The sequence below is a fragment of the Arctopsyche grandis genome, chromosome 11 (assembly GCF_051622035.1).
Source record: "Arctopsyche grandis isolate Sample6627 chromosome 11, ASM5162203v2, whole genome shotgun sequence".
Lineage (NCBI taxonomy): Eukaryota > Metazoa > Arthropoda > Insecta > Trichoptera > Hydropsychidae > Arctopsyche > Arctopsyche grandis.
Window position 1 is genome coordinate 24,556,904 of NC_135365.1, and position 25,447 is coordinate 24,582,350.

The window sequence follows — 25,447 nt, forward strand, 5'->3', positions numbered from 1 at the left end:
AAAAATGTTGGTCAAGTATGGCTCAACATGTGCAATTAACTTTCAGCAGAAACTTGTAGAAGGAGTCAAGTTTACGGTTGTTCTTATCTTGAATCTGTGTACGTATGTATGTAGTGTGTATTTGTATATTGTTAGGCATTGGCCTGCTTTCTATCTTTATAAAGTTTCCTATTTTAGGCTTCGGCTTTCCGTTTCAAATCTTCTATTTATTTTGAGGCCATGATTCTACCTCTATCGCTATTTCTAGTATGCCTTTCAAGCAACGAGACATAACATTGAAATGTCTTTGTTTTTTATTTATGCTTTATCGTTGTTTGGAAGTGTCTTGAAAGTTGCACAATGTAATATAACGTGCTGCTATATTTGCAGACGATTCGAACGACATGGGAGACGACATCGATGATGACAAGGACTCCATCATGGACGAGGAGAAGGACGAAGAGAGAGAGACCCGACCATTGCTGTCTATGGAAGACATATTGAGATTTTCCCAAATGGACAGCGCGTCCGAGAACTTGAAAACCCTCTTGCAAAAGGGCGGTCAAAAGTTCTTTGACCTGGAAAGTCCCAAACGGGAAGCAGCGACATCGGATTTGTGGCCTACGATCGATCCGAGTGCGATGGCACCTTATATCCAATCGCTCCTGATGGCTGGCGGATTGGCAGGATCTTTGCCGAAACCCGACGACGCAACAGCACCCATGATGCCAGAAATAGTCAGACTGCTAGCAGAGGAGAGACAGAACATATTGAAAGAACACCTGATGAAACAGGATCACCTCCACAACGGCAAACAGACGGAGCAATCCAACGAGGACCTGTCCAAGAGATCGTATTCCAGACAGAGCTCGTCGACTAACTCCGTCATCATCAAAAACGAGAGATCGTCACCCGGTCGAAAGACAGACTCCCCGGAGGTGCAGATGGACACGTCAGAGCAAAATGCCGGCACCGAATCCAGAGATTCTCCTTCGAACGTCATATTAAGAATTCCGTCCTTCAAACCATTAGCAAACACGCCCAACTCAAACAAAAACGGCGGAGAAGCGTTTCAGGGTCCAGCGACTCCTCCACTTCCGTTCTTCGCGCGCAGTCCACATCCGGATCAAGCCATCAACGTCACACCCAGAACGACCGATCACATGTCTCCACCTTTAGTACATTCCAAGAATATGTTTTCACTGAGGGACGTCATCGCCAAGAGCATAAGCCAAAAGTTTCAACAGCAGGTTCCGTTGACGGGCAACCACAACGACTTATCCCAGATAAAGATGGAATCTCAGAACTTGGACGGCATGGCAGCCCTCAATTCTTTCAAACGAGGAGGATTCACACCGCCCGTTGGAGGACAGGGGATTTCGGTCATCAAGAATCTAACGAATCACGACATGTCTAGAAATTTTTCGAATAACAACGCCGGCAACCAATCGCAACAGAACAACGCCACTGGCGGAAAAGGCACACGACCCAAACGAGGGAAGTATAGAAACTACGATAGGGACAGTTTGGTCGAGGCAGTCAAAGCAGTACAAAGAGGGGAAATGTCCGTGCATCGCGCCGGCAGTTATTACGGCGTACCACATTCCACTTTAGAATATAAAGTCAAAGAGAGGCATTTGATGAGACCGCGGAAACGCGAGCCAAAAAATCCGAATCCAGAAGAGAAAACGGGAATACTCAGCGCGAGCAAACCCAACGACATTCCAGGCAGTGGCACTCTGAGGATAGACGTAAAGCCGAAAGTCGCACAGAAACCACCTTCAAAACCAACATTCCCGGCCAACTCGCCCAACGGTATGAAAATGCCTTCAATGTTTGATCCAGCCATGGCTTTGGGCTACAACCCAGCGCCGTTCCCGTTCTGGACCCACCCACCACCCTTTCACGGCATACCTGTAGAGTACTCTCCGCGAAATCCTGGAGCGTCTGGTAGCTTTCCACCCAACGCCGAATCGTTCTTCGCCTCTCAGATGATGCAGAGGCTCCAGGAGGAGTCGGCGAGGCATCCGGGCTTGTCTTCGAGCGCGCAGAAGGCCAACGTCTCCAACTCTCTGCTGAAATCGGCCAGAGACATAGCGGAGTTCTACGAAGGATCGGCCGGCACGAACGGCTCGTTTCTGGAAGGCATCATCAGATCCAGCTTGGAGCAGAATCCCCAAAGAGCACGACCCAGTGGAGTGGAAGACGGCGGTGGATTGGATAGCAGCGGTCGCCGACATCGACCTGACAACCTCCTCATAGCCGAAGAGATGAGGGAGGCTGTCAGAAAAGTGAGAGCCAGGGAAGCCGGAGGGGCTCCTTCGACTCCTACGGCTACTCCAACTCCTAAAACGGAACCTGCGTCGAGTCCCCCACCGCAAACATCCTAGGAGATCGTAAACGACCAACGTTATCCTTCTGTGGCTTGTTAGTTGTTTTTGTTTTTGTGACTGATGAGCACTCTCACATACACACGCTTTGTATACGATATTTAAGGCAAAACTCGGTCTTTTAAAATGAAAAAAAAAATAAAGATATTTTTTTATGTTTATAAAATTCTGCTCTTGGATCAAGTGGACGTGTCTACGTACTATGCCTTTTCGAAAAAAGATGTACCAAGATTTTTAACTCGAAGATAATCAGAATGTTGTGGTTCAAAATACATACATATATATGACGTACAATCTTGCCATACTGCTTGGTTCGTGTGATTTCAAAAAAAAGTATGTTTGCAAAAAATTGAATAGGTATTTTATATTTACAAAGTTGTCTTAAAAATTGATTGCCAACAAAAAAAAAACTGTTACGGTACGTGCGGCGCATTTTGAGAATCACTGGACACTAATATTACTATACGCGTTATGCGAAATTGAGAGGATTCGCATAATTCCGCTACGGATGCGAAATGAAAAAAAGAAAAAGAAGCTAAAACTTTATTGATTAAAATTTATTATTAATTATTAATTATTTTTAAAAATCCATTTTTATTATTGTAAATCCTTTTCAGAGGCTCAAAGTCTCGTCGTTGTTGAAATGTACAATAGATATAATTGATGATGATTATATTTTTGACATGGTGTACTAATTAAGAACAATTTTCAGTGATATATCACCTTTTTTGTGAATGTGGACGAAAGCATTTATATTTCCAAAGCATTTACATTTTATTATTAATTACACAAGATATTTTTGATGTTCTATCTCTCTTATTAAAAATTATACATTTACTCGAAATTAAACGAAAAAATCATATTATTATAAAAATATATATATATAAAAAAATATATATATGTGCATTTAAATGTTTGGCGTTCAAAATTATCCGCACACGCGTGCACACACAAACGTAAAATGTGCATTTGATGCGATTTTCACACGCGTGTGTGTGTGTACACGTGTGCACACTAATTATAAGTTCGATGTGTCTCGGCTGAAATCATTGTATACATTTATAACCTATCATTGTACTAATTATTATCAAATACCTACGTTGATGTTCATGTGAAATTAACCTAAATTTAATCTAAAAAATTTATATCTTTGTGTCTTGATCGTTGCGTATACCTCACATCAAAATATTAATAAATTAGCGTTTTTGGTAATATATACATAAAATATTTACCGGAGGTGTATTTAAAAGAAAAAAAAAAGAAAAATGTGATCCATATTTTATTTATCGTGTAAGGAGTAAAAATTGTATACGGGAGTAATTCAAAAAATATATAATATCATATTATTATTATTAATCCTATTCCATTGTAATTTAAACTTATCGTACATACATACATACATATATATTTAAATGTAAGAGATTCTAGTTAAAGAAAAAAAAGCGTCAAAAATACCTGATAAATTTTAAATCATATAAAAATTAAACTACTGTGTAAATTTTTTCATTTTTATATTCGTATATATATATTATAAATAAATTATTTTCGTACAAGATATATCAAAAAAATAATTTTAGGTACGTCGGTTTTCATTTGCGCAAACTTAATATATTTCATTTTTTGAAACGATTCCATTACATATCAAAAACGTAATATCACACAAAAAAGTGCACAGATTTCGCAAACGAAAGTTTTATTCACCTGAAAATAGTCAAAGTGTTATGATTTTTTGAATTACTCCTATATTTGATTTAGACTGCTTTTTAAAATTAATCTAAAATTCATAGTGAAAATAGCATATTTATCATTATCGATGTGTATAACTAAACCTATTAAAAAAAAATCGTGGAAAATAAGAGACGCGATCGTATTCGGAGATTGAGTCCGGGAACTTGAAATCTAAAAAAAAAAATTATATCTATCTGTGATTAACCAAAATTTTTAATGTATATTTTCTCTAAAGATATGTTAGGTGAACGCGGATGCCATGATCCGTAGATACTTATTATATTATTAGCGAAAAATGGCCGCGGGGGTGGGGGGGGGGGGGGTGACGCGTTTCTGAAAGTTTGATGTTCGACGACGATGACATGGGTGTGTATTCGGCTCGATGTATTAATGTATAAAAATTTAAAAAATAATCAGAAATCTTTAACTTGTTTTTAATTGAAACAAACAAAGTGCAATTAGAACTATTTGTTATATTTACACCATTAATTATATAACATATATATAAAGTTAGTATATATATATTTATCTATATATATACCTTAAGAGGGAAATTGTTTTCTTTATTAGGGAGAGAAATAAGATTGATTATTGAACTATTGGTAAATTATGATAGAACATATAATCAGGTTGACTGGAAAACAGCGCGACGATTTGCGGTGTCGACTTCTATGGCGATTTTTATTATGTTTAAATTATTTTTCGTTCGTTTCTTCTTCTCTAATCAAATGTGTACATATCAAATTTTTTTTAAAAGTCGTTTTTTATTGTTTTTATTCGTTTTTTATTCGGTTCGAAAGTGAAAACATCTTCGACGTGCGCCAATTATTGTGCTAATCGCCCCGCGATCCGAGCGTTCGTTTTAAAGACAAATCCCTCTTTCGACAAAAAAAGCCTCTCACAAATCACAACCAACCAAAAACCTAACCGATACCGACAGTTTAAGAACCGCCGATCACCTAGTGTCTCCATCCGATGTGTGCGAATTTACGATGTATATTTTATATGTTTTAAAAAAAAAATCTATTCACATATGTATGTATCCAGGAATGTGCAATTTTTTCTTTCTTTACTCTCTAATCGTATGATGCAAAATGCCTGTTCTTCAAACTGTGGCTCACGCACACACACTCTCGGATAAAGGCATTAGAAGAAGAGCGGTTCGCAATCACAAAAAAAAACCGGATTCAAAAAAAATTACATTCAACCAATCATTCACACGCAATGATACAATAAATAAATGTGCTACAAAAATAAATATAAATAAACTTACATACACACACACACACACATGCAGTAACTCAAGATTTTTACGAAAGTAAATGTTAAAAATAAATAAATAAACCATTTATGCCCGCGATCAAATATGGACAGATGCATATTTTCGTTGGACCAAAAAAGTATTTTTATGTTATCAACATAAACATATCCATAGTAATCGTGGTGAGATGTAACCAGTTTAGATGAATTGTTGGAATATACATAGTTATTTTTGGATTTAATGTTCTTTATAAACCACAAATTTAATGGAGAAGAAAAAAAATGTGTATTCGATATTCGTTCGCGAAGTAAAAAAAATTAAATTTAAAATTAATCTTAAATGTTTGGTGCTTGTGGGAGTTAGAGCTCCCGATCTTTGGTTTCAAGGTCTGTCAAAAGTCTATGTAAATCTAAAAAAAAATAAAAATATTAATTAAAATTTATCTTTATTATATATCGTCGTGCTAAGAAGCGTCATTCAGCAACAATGTTGTTTAAACTGTACATTGTAACCGATTTGGATGTTTTTGTAAAAATTAAAAAAAATTACAAGTTTTTTAACATTCCAACCAAATATGTGCCAGAAATGTTTTTTTTTTTGTATTTTTCAAAAGCAGTTTTTGTAGATGGTAAGGCGAGGCCTCGATGCTTCGGCAAAAGTTTAAAAAATTAAATTTACATCATTTACATAGTAATTGAGAGTATATAATTTAAGTGTATTAGATTTAACGTGTTAAGCGCCTAGTTTTTAAGTGAGTACCTATCCAAAATGAGAGGCCCCGCGCATATAACCTTTTCTTTTCGTTTTTTTTTTTTAATATTTTTTTATACATACTCGTGCGGTGGTTTCACTATCAGTAGTTAGGAAAAATATTATTAAAAAAATAATTAATAAGTCGATTTAAATTCACAGCTAGGATGGTCAAAATTATTGTACTATAGCGGGATACGTCCTAGGCTCACAAGCCCAACGAGACGCCTAGTTTTTTTGTTAGTTTTTTTTAATTATTATTATTATTATTATTATGTAATTGTAAATTACTAAAAAAATTATTTTAGTATGTGTTCAAAATTATGTGCAATTTTTAACACTCTAATTTTAACTGTTCATTAAAAATTTAAACACATAAATTTCCATATTTCTCAATGTGATATCTAGTTATTATTATTATTATTATTATTATTATGAAGAGATACATACTAAATCTAGTGCTACTTTTAAAATATAAATATGTATGTATTATTATTAATGTTTTTTTTTACATAATTGAAACACTCATGTTTGTTAATTTTTTGTGGTCCAAAAAAAATTCACTTTGTGAATTTTTTATCTTTATTATAAAATTAAATATTTATGTACTAAAAAATTTTGTATACGCTCTTACCCTCCTCCCCCTTTCCCCATCCATTCCATCTAAATTCAGACGCACGTGATTGGTCCATTTCATACATACTATATACAATTTATATGTATAGCAAAATCGCTTTTATATGTGTAATATGTTTGTATATTGATAGCCTTTTAAAGGATACTACTTAATATACATGGTTTTCGCTTACTTTATATATATATTATATAAATCAAATTTGAACAAACTTAAAGAAAGTTGGCTTTACGTCACTGTTTACTTGTAAGGTTTTGAGATAGCTTAAAAAGCGCATAATTTTGATATGATTTGTGTATGTATAATTGAATACGTTGAAAATATACAGATTTTTTTTTAAATGACTTCCTCTGTACTCATAGTTCAAATGGGGCTGATCAACATCGATCGCTCGTTTTTTTTATTTTTAAGGAATTGTATATTTTTAAGGAATTGTATACATTCCATTGTAAAATTTTTTCTTTTTTGAAAAAAAATATCAACAATGTGTAAAAGACATTTTTGTATCCACTCAAAAATAAGGACGATCATTTCCAGACTTATTTTTAATGTCATATTTTATTATTGTGTATGTATATTTTAATTAATGAACGATTATTAGTACTATTATTATTATTATATATAATTATTTTATATATAAAAGAAATTATGATTTTGACGGAGCGAGTGTTACTTAATTGATTAACACGTTACGTGTCTTAAGTTTTTTTTTTTTAATAATAATTAATTATTATTAATTTATGGTTAATTTTTACTTGGTAATTTATTCGAGTAATTTCATTTTATTTTTTATTCATACATGTACAACAATTTATTATTACGATTATTGAATATTGTTATTAAAAACAAAATGTTATCTTAGATAATTTATTGAAATTTCGCCTGGGGAGTTTTTCCGTTTCCGAGGCTTATTTTTGCTGGGACGAAAGCTCGTGGCATTGTAAATATTCCTAAAGTATTTTTTATTTCAAAAAAATATTTCTTTTTGCATTCTACGTAGTTAAAAAAAAAAGGAACGTTATAGTTGGGATATCGTTTGTATTTACATTTGAGCGTCTAGCTTTTTTATTGTATTTTTTTATAATTACATATATATTAAATATATATTTATATATTTAAATTGATGCTAAGAGATATGTTTTATGATATAATACACATTCACACATTGTATTGCACACGATTATCTGTTGTTGTAAGTGTGTGTGTTTTTATTTTATGTGCATCACATATCTCATTACATAAATATAAATATAAATAAATACAAACTGTACGCATCTAGATATTTTTGTTAAAATGATTATGTTTGTATGTTTTATTATTAAATTGTTCTCACTATTATTGATACATTTATATAATTAAACAATTGTGTTCATTGAAACAATATGTTTGTTTTAAGATTTTTCAAAATATACTTACATACATTTTGAACTGCATATATATATAAATATATAAAAAAAAAAGATAATAAATCCACATTTGAACCTTTCTCATTTTTATTTTATTTTTATCGCTATTTTTTATTATTATTTAATATAATTTGCTTATACATACATCTTAAATATTTTCATACTATTCTTACCACGTGTATACTAAAATGGAATGCAATCATTCATGTCTATAAAATCACAATACAATTCAAATCGTATTCGATAATAATAATAAAAAATAAAAAATACAAGTTTTTATTTTATTATTTTATATCAAAGGTCTTTAGAAGTGAACACGATGATTGCATATCAATTTAATTTTATTTTGCCACACGCCAGTAATGTATTCCATGTACATATTCATATATGCGTCACGCATATATTGATATTTTTATTTACCCCTTTGTGATAAAACAAATTGAAAAAAAAAAGTATTTAATCAGCTTGTATCTCTTATATAAATAAAAATAGTGAGCAGGGACCAAACCAGTGTGAATCAAAACCATATCCAAAAAATAATGTAAATCATTCTAACTCACATAATCTGAACCAGAATAAAAATAAATAAAACTATTTTTAAGGAAAGGGCACCATGATGAAACAAATCTTTCATAAACTCGTGAATTTTGTTTCGATATCTACAAATTGTAATTTAATTTTATAAATTCATAAATACGTGTAAGTTTGAGAGACGAGTGTTATTCGCTTTTTTCCCCCACTTTCAAAATGAAAACCTTTCAAATATACTTTTTATTCAAATATATATATATAAAATATTTTTTTACGTTTCAACCATTTTGAATAAGTACATATTTTACTGTTGCTTCAGTTTTGTTTTTTTTTTTATTTCATTAATTATTACTTTTGTCGTAATGTTTAAGTTAGTCGATGTAAAAAAAATATATATTATATATATTAAATGTATACCATTCCATCTTGACAATATTTGTATTTTTTGAAAAAAATTGACGATGTATCATCTCAAGTGGATTTGAATGTTCTGAGTATGTTTTTTTTTTTCGATAATTGAAATGTGGTGACTATATTTGCCTTTTACTGTGAAAATATATTATCAAGAAAAAAGAAATAAAAATACAGACTATAAATTTTTGTGTGTATACTTTAAACTTCCACATTCACAACAAAAACAGTTTTTATTTCACTATTTTTTCACACGTACACGATATGCATAAAAATGAATTTAAAGTATAGAATATGATACGAGATTATCAAAACATTGAAGAAAATCATTTTGAATGATTTTTTTTATAAATCTAAAAAAATTATACTTAAATATATATAATATATAAATATTATTGTACTATATTTCTATTGTGACAATGGAATAACCAGTATTTATAATACTGTAATAAAAAAATGAAAATATTAAAAAGTGTTTAGAATGAACCTGCCTTTAAAAATAAGTTTATATCAACAATTATTTTGAGCTACACACTAGCTATGAGGAACTTTTATTAAAGTTTCAATACGCATGTGAAATTTAATGACTTGGAAGTCAAAAAAGGATCGATGCTTTTATATACATTTTCAGAGCTGACAAGAGGGGAGAGAGGGGACATATTTGGGGCTCCTTCAAGGGCCCCAAATAAATATATTTAAATAAAAAACCGACCACAAATATCGAATCTACACTCACTAGGCTATAGCATTTCATATAGACAATAGAACATTGTACGTAGAAAATGCTATCGGTCGAGATGGGATGTGGATTATAGTTTCTCCGATGGATTAAAATATACATATATAACTAATTTTGTGACTGACGTCATTTTTATGTCTAACTATTTGAATTATCTTATTCAAAAATGTTATTTTATTTATAAAATTTAACAAAAGTATACATAAATTTTGTGTATATAATTTTTATATACATACATACATACATATGCACCAGTGGCGTGTCGTGTCTCTTAAAACATGTGACTAGGTATGGAAAAAAATTATAATATAATATTTTGAATTTTTGAACTATAATAATTTATCTTGAAGTGACGAGTAATAATCTTTCATTTTTGTGCTAACAGAAATTTGTGTTATTTTAACCTTTCCTCCCCTGTGATATGTATTTACTACAACTCGACTCTAATAATGGGAATATCGATATGAAATGTAATAGATACGAGGTTCAGAATTTTTGTATTCCTCCGTAATATAATTACGAATTACGTCAATTTATGTGTACAAAATACATATCATCGGAGCGCGCTGATGTTTTTGGCACCGTAAGGGAAAGGTTAGCAAAAAATTCGCCAGTACCGCGAAGGGAATCGAATTGAGACGGCTAGTCCGTGCAAGCGAACGACGCTGCGGACCATACCATAACAATACATACAGTACCTCAAGAAGGGCCGATTCCGGTTTCTGAATTTCGCTAATCTGAGTGAACAATATCAATATGGACAACGATTTGAATTAATTATAAGGCAATATTTCCTATATTCTTCCGATCGGTTTGAAACTTTGCCATTTACATTTTATTAGTTTCACTTTGTCAGTTATTCACTTACAAACAGTACAAGTTCATATTATTTATGTATTATCTAGCCACAGTGTCATATTGGGGTAACCTGTGAAGACACTGTGGTATCATCGTCGTCATCTACAGCCATTCAATATCCACTGCTAGATGAAGGTCTCTCCAACACGCTTCCTCTCGTCTCTGTTTTGCGCAACTCTCATCCATCTCACCCCACACATTTTGCCAATTGCATCTACCCGTCTTCCTTGCTCTCTTCTTGTACCCTCTTGCATTCTCTCGGGTACCATTCTAGCAATTCTTTTGTCCATTCTTCTAGCCACGTGGCCCGACCATTGTCATTTCAATCTCTTCACTCTATCCACTATATACACGACCCTTGTCATACTTCTCATCCACGTATTCTGTTTCCTGTCTTTCCTCGTTATGCCAAGTATACAACGTTGCCTACTTCATTGAGTGCATTTGATATAGGGCCATAATACAGGTCCTATACAAGGTCATAATACAGGTACTATACAGCCGCTCACCATCCACTGCTGGATGAAGGTCTCTCTGGAAGACAACTCGAATCCAGTCGTCTCTGTTTTGCGCAACTCTCACAAATTTCACCCTACCCATTTTCCTAATTTCGTGTACCCATCTTCCTTGCGGTCTTCCATTTACCCTTTTGAAGTCTCTCAGATATGATTCAAGCACTTATTTTATCCACCTTTCATCCATTCTTCTAGTCACGTGGCCCGCCAATTGCCATTTCAATATATTTAATCTATCTACTATATTCATTATCCTTAATTCTCACCCACGTTTTCCGCATCCTGTCTTTCCTCGTTATGCCGAGCATACAGCATCCCATACTTCTTTGAGTGCATTGGACTTTTTGTAGCATCTTGACGTTCAGTGTCCAAGTTTCACATCCATACAAATAAAAATAAATTATCTTTTTTAAATGACTAAATATACATATATTACATACTATAGTTGTATTACCCGGCTTCGCTTTGTATTTGTAATATAAAACACTTAAACATGACTAATCTAATAGTAAACATTTTATTAAATTTATTTGAATAGTTTTATTTTATATATGTATATTTATTTGAATACTCATTTGTTTTTTTTATTAAATTGACTGTCACGAACAAACAAACATACATATATAGTAAGTATTTTATAAAAAAATATATGTATACGAAATATGTATACCAGAATCCGGCGCCTGCGCCCCCCGCGTCTGCGCCCCCTAGGGCTTCGCCCCAGGCACGAAGGCTGCTTCGCCCACGGCGCCTTTAGCCCCGGGGACTTCGAATCCTTTAAATCGAAAAAAATCGAATCAGCGCCTATGAATCGAAAAAAAAAATCGAATTTGTCGTCTACGAACGAAGGTTACATACATACATACATACAAATATGCAAAGTCTCTTTCCAAATTATATATTAGATATCGAAAATATAACTAAATTTCCGTCTTAAATTACGTGCATTTATAAATTTTTCATTAAAATAGAAAAAAAAACTAAAAATTCGGCACTGACGTGACCACCAAATCAGCGCCTAATCACAAAATGGCGCCACCCAGAACGATTAGGCGCACAAAATGGCCGTTTCGTTTCGCACGCAAGAACGTTCTCCTTGGAACAGGTCAGTTTTGGCCGAAACGAAAGCGAAAACGAGCAAAACCACCGCACCGCAACGATGCGGCAGGTCCTCTTTTATTCCTTTTTCACTTTTTCACTTTTTTAACCTCTTCTTCCCCCTCTCGCCGCTCCGTTTCGCTTTCGTGAGGAAATATATATTTTCGTACAAACAAAATTTGACCATGAAAACGGGTTTCTTTGTGCGGTCGACTCGACGCTTTGGCATGTCTTCTTTTTTTGGAACATCGTCCATTTTTATTTTACGCGCCGTTTCCTTTTCGTCTTTTTCGGTATCCAGAGTGCGCGAAGGCTGTCTGGATGTTATTTTTACTCGCCGACATTTTTTTTTTATTTCGGTCTCGGCTTTCGGCGATCTTTTTAAAATGCACGCATTTCACGCGTGTGTGCGAAATTGAAGGAAAATAATAACAAAAAAAAACTGCGAACGAGTCAAGGTCTCGACGTGCCACACACAAAGGACCATTTCGAGACTGGTTTTCTGGCCGACAAACAATGACGATTTCTTTCTTTTGTGCGGCATGTGCACATTGTTATATTGCTTTATGTGCAAGCCTCGGCCATTTTATTCGGCGGTGTGTACCTACCTGAAAGTTTAAGTTTCCGGTGGTCCGAGCCGAACAAATGGGGAGAACCGTCTGGTTTTTCAGGGTCGTTGGTGGAAATTGCACGTCAACGTAGCGAGTGCAATTGCAGTTGCATTTACAATTGCAATATGCCGAAATAAAATTCTATAAATGCCTGTTATGCACGCTATACTTATCTGAATGTACATATGTATATTATACGTAATGATCGGTATTTTATTGCAGTAGTTCATTATATTGAGACCATGAATGCATACATAATACACATATATACATATATGTATGTATGTATCTACATGTTACAGTGAAAGCATATTTCAAGTGAAAATGTATCAAACAATGAATTTAGAACGTTTAACTCTATAAATTTAACCCTAACGACCCAATTTTAAATGAATAGGGCCAACCCTTACTTAACCTAACCTAACCTAACCCTTAAATAATACCAACCCTAACAATCTAATTTTTATTTTATTTTATTTTACAAAATCAATTAATCAAGCACACTCGTCTAACAGATTGCTCCAAAGCGACGAGTGTGCTAAAAAGATTAATAGGAAAAAGTACAATAGGAAAAAATACAAGTTAAATAAACAAATTATATATACGAATATACAAATTAAATAAGGAAAGGATAACTAAATAAAATATGAAATCATAATAAAATCATAATTAAAAACACTAACTCAACATTTCTAAATGGCCGCGACCTCCATAACTTAGGAAGTGGTGCAGAGAATGAAGAGAGACGTGACAAATGTCAATGGCACCATCCAGTAAATTTAAGAAACCGAGGCCGCGAGGAATGGGAGAATAACTAAAAGCCACAGTACTAGCCAAAGGAGTGTGAAAAAGGGGACGATGGCGGGTCCATATCACACTCTCTGGAGCATGAAGGCCCAACTCAGCCAGGATAGACGGACGGGAGATACAGCCTCTAAATATGGAAAAGAAGAACTTGATGAGGGCAACACTCCTCCTGTGGTCAAGAGAAGTGTAGCCGACCATACCCATGATGAATTTTGAAGGAAATAAGTATGGGTAAATCCCATATTGCTCCTTATAAAGCAGTCTGAGAAATCGTCTTTGCACAAGTTCAAGCTTCAAAATGTAAATGAATAAAACCAATCTTAAATGAATAAAACCAACCCTGAAAATGTAACTGGTTATGATTACACTGAAACGTCAGTGAAAATATATTTTCACTTGAAAATTAATTTCAGTGACATACATACATATATACTCAATCTTATAGGGTACCATTTATCAGCCCGGCAAATAAAAAGAATGCCCTTCTCTAAAATAGCTCGGACGACAGATTCGGTTTTCGCCCGGAAGATCAAACGTCAAATGACAGTTACAAGCTTCCACAAGAAAGTTAGTTCAAAACACTCTTGCTATATGGCAGCAGTTGGAATTTATGTAGATGTGTCAACTTTGAAAAAATCATGGAACAAAATTTTAAAAAGATTGTTAGTTAGGTACTTCCAATAATGCAACATAAAGTGATTTAGAAGATATCATGAAAGTAGTAGCAAAAATTTCAATATGCAAAGAATGCGAAGAAGCAGATATCACCGAGTGATTAAATAATAAGATATCACCGATTATTGATTCCAAGTTTTAAATGATGAGTAAATAATTATTGAAATGTCTGGCTTTGAGGATCAAGATCAAGAAGACAAAGAGGAGATTCTCGAGGAGGGGAATAATGGTCCCGCACGTTCTGAAGCCTTTCAATACTTAAATGAAGTGGAAAATAATGCAACTCGAAACAACTTATGTATATGTATGTATTTATGTACATACATATGTCTTAAAAGTATTCGCGATTTGGCACCTTCTTAAAGAATAGCTGCTTTTAATCAAAAATCAATAATTTAATTACTTACTTATAAATCAAATGTAACAGATTTACAATAAAATTATTCATGCTTAATGCTCTTTTATTTACCGGTATTTTTTTTTTTCAATTATGTATACGGATATTGCTTTATGCAAACAACTTTCATTCCCAATTAGTCCGGATAATCGAGGTTCTACTACATATATAAGACAAAAATAATAAAAATCCACCCTCGGCATTGGCAATCCGAGTACTTATAAATCAAAATGGCGAAAATAATTGGTTAATATTTTTTCAAACAAATGAATATTTACTTAATACATATATATTTTCAGTCAAACCTCGTTAAAACAAACTACGAATTTTTATTGTTTCGTACTGAGTATTCGTTGTAACGAAACAAGATTTTATTTGAAATTGTTTTTACTTTTGTAAAATTTGGTATGCGTTAATGAAATTTAACTGTAACAATGAATTTAATTCGGTATGTTGAAAGAAAAATGTCCTGAGTCACTTAAGCACCGTGTGAACCTTACAGGAAAGTTTGGTCTCAATTAATCAATGGATATGAAACTGTATAATTACCAGACAGACAAACAAAGAGACATTATGTCGTAAGTACTATACATACATCACAAAGGGATTATATAAAAAAAAACCGACTTGAAAATCTGCTCGCACAAAACTTTTTAAATTACATTAAATTTTCATTACCAATACTTCTAGTCTAAACCTAAAACCATCCTCATTGGATAGTGCGATGCATTTGGGAGGAGCTTGTTTAGTCATTCTTTTTTTATCAAGCAGTGTTTGGGAAGTGTGTTACGTGAGGTCTGGGTCTGGGTCTGGGCCTGACCTTGCTCAACGCCGAATGGCGACAGGCCTTGAGGCCTCCTCGTCGTTTCTTCTTTTTATTTCAACTTTATTTTAAGCCGTCTATCTTTTGCTTTGGCCAGAAAGAGATGGACGAGAGCCGGCTGTCGGTTTTTTCGGCTCCGTCGAGCATGCAACGCCCGCCATTAAAATGCATTATTCATCATGCATCACCGAAAGGTAGATGACATCGCCATGTCTGCAGCCGACCCACCTCTCCTCTCCTCCCCCGAAGGTAAATGCGATCACGTAATTTCGGGGTAAGGTAGGTCGTTAACGGAAGCGGAATTCTGACTCCACTCCCTTCGTGACGTGTGCATGTGTGTACATTTGTGTGGGGTTTTTTTTGTCGGTTGTTACCTGCACGCTAGACGTTAATTGGACGCTCGTTTCGGTGGTGGGTTAGTGTACAGAAACTTGGGTGGAACTTGTCGATAGGTTTCAAACTTCACTGTGTCTAATTTGCAGGAGAATGTCTTAAGCTTTGAGATGTCTCCACGGTACACAAGTCTTTGTATGCATACATATGTACAATTGTGCAATTAGTTTTATCCACCGAATCCATGTATGTACAGTAGAGTGCAAGTGAGAAGTCCTGTAATGCCACAATGGTCCAAAATAAGATCTTTTTCTTCAGGAAATATAATAAATGAACAAGAAAAAGTCTATCATATGCAACGTTCAAACTTGACCCAATTCCAAACATTACAAATTCAAATTAATATGCATAACATATGATATGACAGCAGAAGCTTACACACAAGTCACAAGTAGACGGATACATAAATACCCAGATCGCGAGTCCCGCGGGTGCTTTTTTCCGTCATTTTCGCAGTACTTTGGTTAAATTGCACTCGAAAAAAGTGCAGCGGCGGCGGCGGCGCAGGTTATTAGTGCAATTTCGCTGCAGAATATTGAGGTTTTTAATTAAAATGAATGCACACACGCTATCGCGCGACGTCATCTCGGTCAAATCGACCGACCGCCTTTGTCCAAATCTACGGATCGCGTGCACAATTCATTTCACTACCTACCCCAACGTGGTGCATTTCACGTGGCCCACCACCTCGCCTTCTTGTTCCGACCCTGCCGCAATTATTCCCTCTTTGTGCACACTGGCCATTTTTAGAACTCAACTTAAAAACGCAATCGAGCTCCCCTCCCCCCACCCATCCCCACTCCACCCCATTCGGACTAGCGCCGAGTCGCCGCTCTTTTTTTTTAGTTGAACTTACCAGGGTTTTGGGAAGGTAAATAATATAATTTCGAAAGACACTTTGCATATACATATGTATGTATATATGTAACCTTCGTGCGTTGGTTCGTAGACAACACATTCAATTTATTTTTTTCGATTCAAAGGATTCGAAGTCCCCGGTGGTGCCGGGGGCGAAGCCCTAGGAGGCGAAGCCCTAGGGAGCGAAGGCTCCGGGGGACGACGGATAGGGGGCGAAGGCTCCGGAGGCGAAAGCGCTGGGTGGGAGTCGCCCCCGGATTCTGGTATACATATAATTTCGAAAGAGACTTAGTATATATGTTTGTTTGTTCGTGACAGTCAATTTAATAAAAATAAAAAATATATATATATATATATATTCGAATAAATTTATTTATATTTATATACATATATATAGCCAGCAGCATAGCTCGGTCGTTAAGCTTCTGCTTAGCGTCAAGAAGGTGCCGGGTTCAATCCCTGAATTAAAATGAATTTTTCAGAGTATGCTGTTGGTCAGACCTGGATTTGTGACTCCAGATTGATCGTTTCCTATCAGAATTTTGCCAATTTTCTCTGATTTCATTGTTGAAACGGTTCCCGGAAAAAAAATTAGCTAAAAATCCTTCCTACCTACTATGTCACCACTATTTGAAGTTTGATTGATGTACAATAAAATTTATGTACAATTCATAGATGTCTCGTTAATTTGCGAGTTTTTCAGTGTCTCGCAATTCAACGACTTGTAATAAAAATGCTGCATTTGTATTTGTAATTGGCCAGGAAGGCGCATTAGGATTTACCTGTAAGGCCTTCCTGGTATATGTAAATAAATAAATAAATAAATAAATATAAAATAAAGCTATTCAAATAAATTTAATAAAATGTTGACTATAAGATTAGTCGTGTTTAAGCGGTTTATATTACAAATACCGAGCGAAGACGGGTAAAACCACTAGTAAAGCTATATTTTCGAATATCCCTTTTTTAATATAATACTAATGTCTAAGTATTAAAATTGAAATTAAAAAAAATAAACTTTTAAAATAAAATACAACTAAGAAATTAATTCAATTAAATTAATTATAAAATTAAAAAATGGGACCTTGAAGGGAAAACAATGTTTAAATATTACATGTGACAATACATATATGCAGTAACATCAAAATTTTGACATTTCGTGATTTATAATACGATGGGTTTTTTTGTTGACATTTATATTACAATTAGATTTCTCACATTAAGGAATGATTATTTCAATTACACATATATAAACTAAATATCAAATATATCGTCATATATCGTCACGTAAATAAGACAATTTACTCACATAGAATTCTAATCCGATCTTGGGTCAAAGGTTATTCCAACAGCAATCTCATTTCGAAGATTCCGACGTGTTTGTCATCTGTTCTAATTAACGTTTTCCAGTGGCGTACATAGATATGTAGTTGTGTATCGTTTCTAGCACCCAGTATCGGAATATGACCATTTCTGGAATATCCATCCATTCAGAAAATGAAAATTCACACTTCCAATCAACTTCACGCCGAGAAAAGTCGACAGGGTGCCCCGAAAGTGCGGTCGCCGCTGTGCCGGTACTAATGTCGCGTTCGTCGAGAATCACAAATCCATTAATATGTGAGCCGTTGAAACGACGGACAAAAACTCGTTATTCCGATACGTTCGCACAACCCGATCCTGATTTTCACACAGTAATTATGTGGGAAGTCTATAATTACCGAAGCCACATTGGCGCTTAATAACTTACATTAGTAATAGTGAGTAGTACCTAGCGAGCGGCGGCACTGGTACCTACGCTAATTAACTACCAGTGCCAACCTCTCCTGTGGGGTACATATGCCAGTGTACAACCAATTTAGATCTATAAATGATAAATTGAGTCGGATTCAATGCGCGCCCCAATACAAAAACAGACAGAAATATAAATAAATGCAATTTGCCAAGCTGGAATATTGTGCAATTGCACAATCGTTGTTGACTTTCTATGTAAAAATTGGCACCTATAAATCTGCAAAAAATTTAACTGTGAACTAATTATTCATCGTATTAACAAAAAACATCTGAATTTCAATTATTATTGATAGTTTAAAATTGATTAGAAAAACGTCCGAAGAAAAATTTGAATATTTGAAAATAAACAATAGAAAAACTATCATTGAATCAAAATTATACTAGTGACACCTTTTGAAAAAAATAAATACTAAAATTATCTTCAATAAATGGCCGACGTCTTATATACATATATCAAAATAATTAATTTCAATTCTACACATAGATGGAGACACTATAATAATAACTTTTTTATTCCAATTTAGTGCAATCGCATTCGTCCATATAAATAATATACATACATATATCTAATATATAATTTCGAAAGAGACTTTGTAAGTATTTTTGGTTTGGAATCGAAAACAAGTCAGTTTCTATGATCGGTTGAATATTATTTTTTTTCGATTCAAATAAATTTAATAAAAAAGCAAATGAATATTTACTATTAGATTCGCCGTGTTTAAGCTGTTTATATTACAAATGCTTAGCGAAGCCGGATAAAACAACTAGTAGATAATAAATACCATAGTATTGAATAATAACAAAAAATAAATATGTAAATAATAATAATAATAATCAAATTTATAATATCGCTATTCTGTCTGTCTGTCTGTGTGTATATTTGAGATAACGCTCGCCGTTCTATAATAGTAGTTTCGATTCGACATACATGTGTACGTCACAGCTAAACCACTGCCAACAAAATGGACGAATATAATATCGAAAGAAAATACGTCTATATATATACTGTCCGCTATCAATGTTCTCTCTGGGCGAGGTAAGTCTTATCTCGAATCCCGGGAATTGGATTTAAAAAAATCTTGAAATCAAATAAACTCTCGATTATCCGGGCGCGGATTATCCGATTTGCGGATTATCCGTGCTTGAAAAATATAAATTATCTTTTTTAAATTAATTTAATTTTTTTCTTATATGCTTAGGAGACGCACCGATTGATTGCGACACATAAATGTTTCTCGTTCCCTTTTTAAATTTCTTTTATTATTGCGTTAAGTCTTTCAGTCAGTTAATTCTTTCATTAACAAGTGCGTGTATTCAGAGCAGGTTTTTTTCGTAACATATGTACATATGTTTTAATTACTTTCAATGGCTGATGAATTCTGCATCGAATTTCGAGAATATCACTAATCATCGCAACCTTCTCAAATTTCATGTATGTGTATTGTATTTATGTTCTGAGAACATAGGTAATTCTTTTAATACTCAACTTACTAATTTTCTTGAAAACATGTCTACTATTTCAACTAACTACCCGGATGATAGATTTTTAATCGTTGGAGATTTCAATCTAAGTAACATCCAATGGTCCCAGGATATCTCCAGAGGAGGACTTATACCTATCAATTCGTTAAGAAGCACCGAAATGACTCTTATTGATGCATTACATTTTTGTAATTTTAAACAATATAATGGAGTACTTAACTTATTCGGCCGTATTCTTGATCTAGTTTTATCAAATGAACATTTGGTAGTAGATGCCTGTTTAGATCCTCTCGTTCCTGAGGATCCTTATCATAAATCTCTTTTAATTACTGCTGATCTAACTATTTATCGATCACTTAGATCTAAACCTTATACTAGATTCCTTTTTGATCTTGGTAACTATAACGAGATTCAAAATGAATTAAACTCTGTTTCTTGGTCTTATTTACATACTGTTTCTCTTGATGATGCTGTAAATTCATTTTATAATCTTATATATAATTTAAGGGATAAATATATCCCACAGAAACATGTTCAAAGTAGAAAATTTCCCGCTTGGTATACTGCACCCCTAAAAAAAATCCTGAAGGAAAAGTACAATTTTTTTAAGAAATTCAAAAATTATAACAACCTGGCTGACCATCATACCTTTGTACTATTACGCAATCGGGCAAAAACTTTAGAGAAAGAATGTTTCAAAAATTATATGACTATAGTAGAAAACGACATTTCCTTGAATCCCAAAGCATTCTGGTCCTACATTAAATCAAGGAACAAAAACAACGTCCTACCTCATATTCTGTATCATGGTGACATTACTGCTGGTACGGGGGTGGACATTTGTAATTTGTTTTCTTCCTTCTTTTACTCGACGTTCCTTAAACCTGTCTCTAATCAATCGACTTCCTCTTATCCCTTACCAACCAACGTCTGTTCTGTCACAACTTCCTCTGAAATTGGATCAATTGAAATTCGAAGTGAAAAAGTATTAAATATTTTGAAATCAACTGATATTCATAAATCAGCAGGCCCAGATTTAATTTCTCCAATTTTTATCTCAAAATGTACTGAAAGCCTAACTTTACCACTAACCATTATCTATAAAAGATCTATTAGTGAGGGCCTTGTACCTTGTATCTGGAAATCAGCATTCATATCTCCTGTACATAAGAAAGGAAAAAAAACGAAATTTCCAATTACAGGCCTATATCAAAGCTAAGTATATTTGCTAAGATACTAGAAAAATTAGTGTACGACCAACTTTTTCCAGCTATCTCGCAATCTCTTAGTATGCAACAACATGGTTTTCAGAAAGGACGCTCAGTTACAACAAATTTACTACTATTTAATGATTTCGTTACTAATGCCATGAACGATCGGTCTCAGGTTGATACTATATATACAGATTATAGTAAGGCATTTGACAGGATTGATCACGATATTCTCCTTGAAAAACTTTTACAGATCGGTATTCATGGTGATCTCTATAGATGGTTCACCTCATACATTACACGTCGATCACAGGCTGTCTTATTAAATGGATTTATATCGAGATGGATTAATATTCCTTCTGGTGTTCCACAAGGCTCCCTCTTGGGACCTCTATTGTTCAATATTTTCATCTTCGATATTGAAAAATGTTTTCAGAATTCAAGTGTACTATTATTTGCTGATGATATGAAGATTTTCAAGAGAATAGACAACCGAAATGATGCTTTGGCCCTACAAGATGATTTGTTCAGGCTAGAGGCTTATTGCAGCATAAATAAGTTGGAAATTAATGTAGCAAAATGCTCCTGCATAACCTTCACCAGAAAACTATGTCCAGTTGACTTTCCTCATTCAATCAACGGACATAGACTCACAAGGGTATCGGAAATTAGGGATTTGGGAGTCTTTTTAAACTCTGATCTATCCTTTAGTAAACATATTGACAATGTTGTAGCTCGAGCGTCGAAGGCCCTCGGGTTCGTCATCCGGTCCTCCAAATGCTTTACTTCTATAAAATCATACAAAATACTATATTGTGCATACGTAAGAAGTATTGTTGAGTTTGCATCCCAAGTTTGGAACCCAGAGTACTCTGGTGCAAGAGACAGATTGGAGCGCATTCAGAAGAGATTCTTGAGGTACATCAGTAGCCGTTTTGGATTAACCTATACTTCCTATGAAGATGCTTGTAGGTGTCAGCATCTACTTCCTCTTGTCAAAAGAAGGGAGATAGCTGACATCTCAACAATTTTGAACATCCTTAACGGCTCGATCGACTGTCCTCAATTATTGAGCAGACTATCATTGCGTGTACCAAATAGAATGACTAGATGTAATGAGCTCCTTTACATACCTAATACTTTTTCTAATTATGGAAGAAGCTCATTCATCTGGCGTGCAAGCTCCACCGTCAACACACTAATTTTAACAATTTCTATGTTTGACTTATTTAATATTAATGCTATACAAGCTAGAGTAATTATTGCAAATTTGTTTTTCGATGATTAATTTTATTGAAAATTTACGATTGTGATTATGAATTTTTATTTTGATGTATTTATTTTGTCTTTTTGTTTTTTGTTATATATTATATTATTTTTATTATTTCATAATTTTTATCATATTATTATTCTTATTATTTTGATATTTTTATTATACTGTTATTTCAATTTTTTTTCTTTTTGTTTTCTTTAACTATCTTACTCTATTATCATTTTTGTTTCTTATTTTAAATGTTTGAGCTTTTCTTTTTTTTACCTATATGTGAAAATTATTAATGGTTTACTTAACATAATTATATTTTTTTACTATCAATCTATGTAACTTAATAAACTGTAAATTTTCCAAATAAATAAATAAATATTTGCAAAGAGAAATTTTGCAACCCGATCAAATCTATAATGCAGATGAAACAGGCCTGTACGGAAGTACCTGCTAACAAAAACGCTGGCTTCAATGAGAGAAAAGTCCACTCCTGGACATAAATCGTCCAAAGAAAGGATAACTGCCATGTGTTGTGGAAACCCATCAGGAACTCATGAAATGAAACTTTTGATGATTGAGAAAGCAAAGAAACCTCGATCTTTTATAGTCAGCAAGGGGAAATCTCCATTTGAAGATTGGTTCAAAAATAAATGGGTTCCAGAGGTGCAAGATTTTCAAAAAAATAAGGGATTGCCACAGAGAGCAGTATTGTTAGTAGATAATGCCCCTTCTTATCCGAACGAAAGCATATTGGAAACAAACGATGGACTTGTGGTTACAAAATTTTTGCTCCCTAATGTGATATATTTGATTCAGACCATGGACGAAGGTGTTATATCATCAATGAAATGTCTTTATCGTCAGTCTTCTGAAAACTCTTGTTTAGGAAGTAACAACCTGATATTGGATGCTAAACACGGAATAACACAATCTTGGGTAAAAATAAAGCCAGTTACACTAGTTCGATCATGGAGAAAGATTCTTACTGACATGGAAACAGATTCTAAAGAGAATGAAGCAAATGATATATCTGAAATATGTGGATTATTGGAAAATTTCAATTTTTCGAAAACGTGGATAAGGAAGACATCGAGGAGTGGCTCAAACATGATTTAAGTGATCCAGGTTTTAAACGCACGGATGATGCAGATATCGTTTATTTTGTTTCTCAAGAGGAAGAAAATGAGAGTGACACTACAATTGAAGAAGATACCAGTGGCTAGATAAGTCATAAAATGGTACAACTACTAACGGTCACTTATCTGCTTAATTCTCCCTCGCCGAAGTGGGGTATGCAAGTGCCCCCAATTTTTTACGTTTTTCGTAATAACTATGTGGTTTTCATAGTTATACACTCTATATTTCTTGTATTCCTAGAATGAACTGCAAGAAAATTATTTTAATAGATTGTGTATGATTTAGAAAAGGGGTAGGTACATCGTAAAAAAATACATTTATACATTTCTACGTTCAAAAGTATGATTTAAAGGCGGTAGCGATAAGTCATGTTTTGACTGTTCACTTGCATATTCTTGTTGATCGATGAATCAATGCGAGATAAAGAGACAGCTATATTTTCGTAAGCTATTGTTTTCGTCAATTTTGGCGCGTGGCTATTGAGTCATGCAGTCGCCTGTTGGCCTTACCTACATATGTGCGTTTGCGTGTTGATGCTTGTCGTTATTTTTTAATACAAAAATAGTCAAAAACGTGCTATAGGACTAAAACTTTTTTATGTTGGTGTATAAAATGATTAATAAGATATATATTGAACCGATTTGTATTAAGAAAAGCTGTATTTAGATTAAAAAATACTGGGGTCTTACTCGACCCCGGTTTGGGACGCTCGTTCGATCTCGACGCTGCGTCCTTCGAAGGTTAACTATGAGCGTTTTTCTTAATAAATAATAAGTATTAAAATTATAAAATAAAAATTTGTGTTGTAAATATGATATTATATTCGAAACCAAGTCAAAATTTGATGATTCGTATTATCCGTGTTTTTCAATTATCCGTGCCCTTCCTCCCTAACATTAGCCCGGATAATCGAGAGTGTACTGTATACAAAATTTTCACGACTGCACGAAGGGAAATAATAAATCAAATACACAAAGAATCGTAAAATATTCTCAAAGGTTTGTTGTTTAGCAGTAAGTATAGCGCATTCCCCGAACGTCGAAGTTTTATGAGCATAATATAATGGTTATGTGCGTTTGGCCAAAATCGTTTCTTGTAATTCTATTTTTGGAAAATCTCAATACCGAAGGACTTGACCTTACCGATGATTTTGGTCATTCGGTAGGAGTCCATAGCCGTTGCACCATCGCAGTTGTGCTCCCTCGAGATATTTCAAACTTTACAAGTAAGTCAATTAGTACCCTATTATTTGTAAAATGTTTTGTAATTTTGTAGTTACATTATTTTCTTTTATTTACAAGATCAATATGGAAAAACAAGTCTGGAAGCATTTCAAAAAATGCGACAAAGAGACAGCTCAATGCCAGCTTTGTCCAATGAGAATTCTCTGTAAAGGAGGAAGTACGAGTGGTATGAAAAGACATTTGGTTAGATGTCATAAAGATGTAAATACAACTAACGACGATGAACATTGTGAGACAATTGAGGAATGTAACAGTGCACCTAAAAGACGAAAAACCGATCATCAATTTTCAATGTCCAAATTCATATTAAGGAGATCGCTTGCAGAAATTGTAGCCCGTTTAGCTGCTGAAGACGGTATTTCCATTAATATTATTACGAATAGTAAATTTCTAAGAGAATCCATAAACAATAAAGGCTATACATTGCCGAAAGATCCATCGGATGTGATGA

At 33.9% G+C, this 25,447-nt stretch overlaps 1 protein-coding gene across 4 annotated transcripts in view; it reads left to right on the forward strand.

Annotated features, from left to right (window-relative positions):
• Positions 1 to 2,887, forward strand: part of Eip93F (Ecdysone-induced protein 93F) — a 48,265-nt gene extending 45,378 nt beyond the window's left edge. For all 4 annotated transcript variants that reach the window (XM_077441845.1, XM_077441847.1, XM_077441846.1 and 1 more), the window contains one exon: positions 370 to 2,887. In XM_077441845.1, the coding sequence (XP_077297971.1) occupies positions 370 to 2,369 (2,000 nt within the window). In that variant the 3' untranslated portion in view covers positions 2,370 to 2,887. The remainder of the gene's footprint in view (positions 1 to 369) is intronic.
• The last annotated feature ends 22,560 nt before the right edge of the window (positions 2,888 to 25,447 follow it).